Raw genomic sequence first — 6,776 nt, forward strand, 5'->3', positions numbered from 1 at the left:
GATGTAGTATTGGTTTCTGGAGGCAATCATTGTTTTCCGCATGCAAATAGGTCTAATAATTACAATTATTGTAGTCCATCTACGGTTCTCTGTAGTCAAGGCATAAATTCGCTTAGTTTATCAAATTTCACTAGGAATAGGGGCTGTCCATAAACCACGTGGTCATTTTTTTGGGACTTTTCACATTTTTCTGGGAATAGTTGTGCGAGACCTTTTTTGACACATGATAGAATATGAGTTTATGTAGTGCACAGAGGTTCCACATAGGTAAAACATGTGATAACAGTTTATCTACAGCTCAATGAACTCAAGGCCTGACTTCAGCCAGGACATCCCGGGTACTCAGGAATCTGCTCGAGGCTTTTACTTACTCCTGTTCGATGTAGTATTGGTTTCTGGAGCTAACCGTTGATTTCCGCATGCTAATTGTATCCGCATGACTAATTGTAGTCCATCTACGGTTCTTTGTAGTCAAGGTATGACTTCAATCAGATCGTCCAAAATTTCTACTGCTCGTTGATGTAACAAATATTATACAGATGTTCAAGTATTGGTGCAAATAAAAGCGATAAAAATAATTGAAAATAATCCTTGGTGATTATTTCGAGTGTTCATGTTTTGTAAGGACGGATTCGGACAATCCATCGAGATATTCAGGGAATATTAATAGTACTGCAAGGGCAACACATGTTCAAAAGATGTCTCCGATGATCTATGGGTTCAATAAGGGAATAATATCTAGTGTTTAATTTCATTTGAAAACAACAAACGCAAATGAAGATTTGGATGGTTCAGAAAAGTTGAATATCTCAAAAAACTCAAAAGAAACCTATCGGAAAATCTCAAATTCGAACCTGTAGCAACATCAACTATCGTTGGGCTACGGAATGTGCAAAGTCCAATTGAAAAACTTCGTTTAGAAGAAAGTCATGGGGGTGCAAATCGTACTTGGCCTTATTTATGCCCGACTTGACCCAGTGACCCACCGGCCTTACTCCGTCCAGAAGTCCAAGAAAATGTTGATCCCGTATATTTCGAAAAATTAGGGTGTTGTGCGAGTTTGTGTTCAAAATTTGGTTGAATTCTGTTGAGAAATGGGCTGTTGGCGATTTTTGAACTTTTATTTTACCTGGGGTCAAACTGGTTAAAACAAGTAAGACTTTACAGACGAAAGTTTGTGTTAGTTGCAAGCGAAGTGAAAGAATGTCATTGAATTTTTGCCATCAATTCAGAAAATGAACCCCAACTACACAGGCTGAAGGCTATCTACATCTATATGGATCGTACTTTATTAGTAGGGACAATGGAGACTCGAGATTTCGCGGAAGCCGCGGAATCCGCGAAATTGAGCTATGGCCGCGAAATTTAAGATATCCCGCGAACTGCCACGAAATCTGACAAAATTGTGAAAATGCCCTACAAGTTTCCATCTTTTTCAAATTTTTATCCTATATTGACTGATAACTTTTAACTGTGTAAGGTAATTTACAAATCCGTAACTGCATAATAAGAGGTTATTGCAATTTAATTCCACTTGTTTTCAGATTTTCATAAAATTTGTTACTTTCTGGATGAATTTATTATTACACCTTTCAAAATCTAAGGAAATAGTTCCTTTGGCATGCAAAATTGAACTATTTTTTCCAATAGTAGCCCGCGATATTTAAGAAATTTTGTCGCAAATTTCCATTGCCCTTATTATTAGATTTAAAGAACTAAGACTCAGTTTATTTCCTTCTTTACTGATTCATAGTTAGAGCTGCATTGACATCGGTCATTAAAGTGTGCCTATAATTTCCACGCGATAATTGACTATCTAGCCACTGGAAGGAAGTACATCATTATAATCTTCGTTGTAATTTGAAGTACTCGTAGATTCTTCCAAATCATCAAAATCATTAATTGCGGTCCGGTTGAAGTTTCTTGACAATTTCAGAACCTTCAGCTTATCAATATGAGTCATCACTTCAAATCCCACTCCATCATTGTAGTAGAATGTGTGCACAAGCACTTTGTTCCAGTTGATTTTCGGGAGCATGGTTTGCAGCTCGTTCAGAGTGAACTCATACAGCTTCTTGGGATCAAGATTTGGTGCCGGTCGGGAGTCTAGATACAGATTTTTGCTGATTTCCGTAACGTTGTTGCAATGTTCGAACACATCTTTCGCAATTTCCTCCAGGAGATCTATGTCCTCTTGCAATGCAGCTGCTCTGGGTAGCTGAGTTTCGGTAGTCGGGATGCTTGTAGATGGGCATCGTAGATGTTGAAGGAAAATTTTGCTTTCTGTTTGAAACAACATGAAATTACACATTTATCTTCTTGAAACAACAAACTTTGAACTTACCTGCCACATAAAAAGAATTGTTTTTTATGGAGGTTCGACCATTTGAGTATCGGAATGAAAACCGGTACTGCAAATTATCTCCAGCTCGAATAACGGCATTATCATCCTGCATAACAAACTTTCCGTAATCGGAAGCTGTCGTATTGAGGCATATATCACAATGGAGGTTATTGGATTCACGACTTGAGTTCAGGAATACTTCCACACCAACTTCCACTAATGTAGGTGACTTTGGATACCACACTGTTAACCCTTTTGGCTTATATATTTCAAAATATTTATGAAAGTTATTCCTTTGGTTATTTCTTTGGTTATTCTTTCCTTTTGATTCCACAGTGGAGATCAAAAACATTGTAGCCACTATCAACAAGCAAGAAAAAGTCTTCATGTTTATTGTCTCTCTTCACTTCTCTAGACTGATGATCGCCACAGCGAGATTGAAACTGAAACTGATTTGCATTGCGGCTCTAAACGAGGCTTCAATAAGTGTGTACGTACACACTTGAAGGTACAGGGGATAGACAAAATGATCGGGACAGGCAAAATTATCACTTTTCAAAAAATGTTCAACTAGCTGTAACTTTTCTAAAAGTGCATCAAATATTCTCAATTTTTTACTGTAAGTTCTTCAACTAGCTGTGCATCAGTGGACAAAATTTGGAACAGATCGGACAATTCTTCACGAAGTTATAAAGATTTTTGGAAAAGATAAAATTATCCGATAGCAAACTTTGAGCTGTTATATCTCCGGATTCAATGAACCGATTGCAATGAAATTTTGACAAGTCATGACTTATATAATAAACTCTGGAAAACATTTGACTTAACTTGAAATTTTTAACAAGCGAAAAAGTTACAGCGATTTTATTTTTTTCACGATTTTTTAGTAAATTGGTCTATTTTTAATATGCATCCCATTACTTTTTCAACTTATTGGCGGCTATGTTGTTACTTTCCTTCAAAACGCATTTGTATATAAGTCAATTAGAGGGAAACTAAATGAACTACAATTTGCACCTTGAATTTTGAAACGATGTTGATGTTTTGGATAATTTGGTGTTTCATTAGAAAAATAATCTGATCGTTATAATTTTCTTCCGTGTTAAGAATATTAAGTTAAGTCAACGGTTTTTCATAGCTCATTATATAAGTCATAAATGGTCAAAATTTCATTGCATTCGGTTCATTGAATCCGGAGATATAACAGCTCAAAGTTGGCTATCGGATAATTTTACCTTTTTCAAAAATCTTTATAACTTCGTGAAGAGTTGTCCGATCTTTTCCAAATTTTGTCCACTGATACACAACTTGTTGAAAAACTTACAGAAAAAAATTGAGAATATTTGATGCACTTTTCGAAAAGTTACAGCTAATTGAACATTTTTTGAAAAGTGAAATTTTTGCCTGTCCCGATCATTTTGTCTATCCCCTGTATACCGTCATCATTGTTATCAACTATGGATTATTCATTCTGGTGAAGGAATACATTTGCATAACCGAGAGACTCACATTGGAATCAATACAGCGAGATAATCGTGTGATTCCAGGAACCATTGGGTAGGGGAATGCAGGGTAAAACGCACCGTATAAGCAAACGTGGAGATAAATCAATGAAGAGGAGTGGCAACGTGGCATAGTTAACTAATATGCTTCAATCATAAGCGATAAACATTATTATTAGGAAATTTGTGGGAATCCCTTTGAAAAATATGATTCTGTTTAAATGTGTAATATTCGCTGGCATAGTTTTTGATGATGTACCCATAATGAAACGTAATTTCATCAGATCACATCAATCAGAGATACACGAAATAAAAACTGTTCCCGATAACGTCAACATCCAGTCATGTATTTCGGAACAATCGAAATTTCCTCTTACGAATATACACCATGATAAAATGTCACATAATCGTGAACTATGTTCGGCAATACGAACGTAACGCCTGGATAGCAAAGCCCATACAGAACAAAGATCACGGAAATATGAACCAAGTTCCAATAACAGTGATTCAATTCACGTAGATGAGAACTAAGTTCACGGCGAATGGATTTTCGTTCATGGGAATTGGACGCAAAAATGGAGCAAAAATCACGGGAATGAGAATGTAGTTCATGGTCTGCAATCAAGTTCCAGTGGCCACGATTTCTGTTCATGGAATCGAAGCTACTATTCTCGTAGGTAGGTACAGGTAATACATATCACGGGATTGGGAGTTCGGATTATGGGCTTTCATAAATAGATTTTTACGAAAAACTAGGTTTCTTAAACTATTTGGACATTGTTTCCATCGTTTTCCATACATAAAATCACTTATTTTGACACTGTAGGAGTACTTTTATTCAACTGAGCTACATAGTTACCTTTTGTTGACCGAAAATGATCCATTTCACTCACAATTATCGGTAAGATGCAAACATTCAATGAAACTTTCATCCTGTATTTCTAGAAAGTCCTAATGTAACAAAATGCACTTAAATGTCGGTGACATAATACATATCCAATCATCGCTCATATTTCACACTCTTCACACAATCAGCGGCGGACAAATGTATGTTTTCTCCAGCGGCGGTCGCCAGTTGTCTTCTTTGATAGTCCGTAAGCGGCACACAGATAACAGAATTCACTTTTGTCGATTGAAACGCAACGTAAAACCCTCAAAACAGTGGAATTTGCACAAAATAAGCCAAAGTCACCTACAATTTTTACTTTATCAACTCCTGGTGCTTTTGTTATTCTTTTCTCAGACGGTATTATAAATGACAGCGCGCATGAATTGTGTTCACAAAATCAAGAACAGAATCCCGATTATGATTTATTGAGTTCTCGATATCGTGATATCATTTCTTGCTTTTTAGAGCGTTACTATATGAATAGCTTAACATGAATTGCGTTCCTGTTTTTAAGAATCTTTGAATGGAAACTGTAAACATTAAATCACGGAAACAGGAACTATATCACAATATCAAATGAGTGCTAAGTTCACGTCTACGCGATTTTTTGTTCACGGAAACCAGAACGGATTTTTTCGCGTGTACCTGGGTCTCGCGGACTGAATCAATTTGCGCTCTCAGCGGGAGCCTAAACCGCGAGCCAAACATTGCAGATTTAGGTTATGTTCAACCTGTACGGTCGACTAAGAAGAATTCAGTAACAAATTTTGAAAACGACGTATAATCAATGGTGTAGCATTGATTATACGTCGTTTTCAAAATTTGTTACTGAATTGTAATATATTGGAATTAAAGAAATATATTTCCAATTTGATTTTTTTAACAAACTGTGTCTCACATATGATTAAACCATTTTCCATTTCTTTTTTTGATCAGAGACTCATCCGCCGAGAAGCAATAAAACACCAACGTGACCTTTCCGATGGCAACCTTTCACGAAACACCGCATTGCAACCCACGTTCATGCATTCTAACAAAACAAGTCGGTACTGAATCTATATAAATCGTGATTTAAGCGGTAAAGAACTGCAGAAAACATTTGAATTATTCTCGAATGTAAACAAACTTGTTAAAGTCATGTGTACAGATTCGAGCTTGAACATGATTTACCTCTTTTGAGAGAGTACCTTACCTTACCGATCAGGCTAAGGCCGGTGTTCCGTACGGAACGAGAGACCAGTTAACGAGAACTAATCAATCGCCCAACGAAACCACCGCGACCCACGAATGCGATACACTTACCGATTTGCCACCCCCAACACGACCCACCCTTGCTACGCCTTTGATTACGTGAGTTCCGACCGCCACTGTGAGTACCAGCAGTGAGCGCAAGTGAGTGGTCCCGTCATCGTCGCCGTCTCCGAAGTGTGGTGATTAACGCAAAACTCACTACAGCAGCACCCCGAGAGTGACAGCCATCGAGAGAGTTCCACCCGCATCTGGAACCAGCGTCGCGATATTGCGCGAACATTCCAGATTGCGGGTGCGCACGTATAAATATGCGAATAGTTCGCCGCAGTGTTTCAGTAACGTTTTTTACCGCCGCGAAATAAACTTCGACCAGTGAAAGTGCAAAGTGAATTAAGTGCTAAGTAGTTAAGTAGTGTTAAGTAGTAGTACATAAGTGCAGAGTACAAATAAAGTGTAGTGAATTAGTGAACCAGTGGTGTTGTGCCTTTCAATCCGAAATCCCGACTCGTGATACAGTCCACCCCGACCCGCCGGAGTTGGCCCCGGATACGCGCCAACAGCCGGGGTGGCCTCTGCTGTACATAGTAGCCGTCTCCATTCCACTCGGTCCATGGCTGTTTGTCTCCAGTTCCGCACTCTGCGTAGGGTCCGCAGATCATCCTCCACATGGTCGACCCACATAGCTCGCTGCGCTCCACGTCTTCTTGTACCGGTCGGATGACTCTCGAGAACCATTTTAGTCGGGTTGCTATCCGGCATCCTGATGACGTGACCCGCCCACCGTAGCCTC

The 6,776-nt window shown here is 38.5% G+C and overlaps 1 protein-coding gene across 1 annotated transcript; it reads right to left on the reverse strand.

Annotated features, from left to right (window-relative positions):
- Positions 1–1,722: 1,722 nt before the first annotated feature.
- LOC109427951 (uncharacterized) lies at positions 1,723–2,767 on the reverse strand. The gene is made up of 2 exons (XM_019703613.3): positions 2,345–2,767; positions 1,723–2,283 (listed from the first exon to the last, which is right to left on the reverse strand). Exons 1-2 carry the CDS (start codon positions 2,730–2,732, stop codon positions 1,817–1,819), a joined length of 855 nt encoding a protein of 284 aa, XP_019559158.3. The 5' UTR covers positions 2,733–2,767; the 3' UTR covers positions 1,723–1,816.
- Positions 2,768–6,776: the final 4,009 nt, after the last annotated feature.

Source organism: Aedes albopictus, chromosome 2 (assembly GCF_035046485.1).
Source record: "Aedes albopictus strain Foshan chromosome 2, AalbF5, whole genome shotgun sequence".
Classification (NCBI taxonomy): domain Eukaryota; kingdom Metazoa; phylum Arthropoda; class Insecta; order Diptera; family Culicidae; genus Aedes; species Aedes albopictus.

Coding starts and splice junctions, on each gene's coding strand:
- LOC109427951 (XM_019703613.3), bottom strand. CDS start 2,732: ATGAAGACTTTTTCTTGCTTGTTGATAGTGGCTACAATGTTTTTGATC. Junction 2,284..2,344: donor CAATTCTTTTTATGTGGCAG/GTAAGTTCAAAG, acceptor TGTTTCAAACAG/AAAGCAAAATTTTCCTTCAA.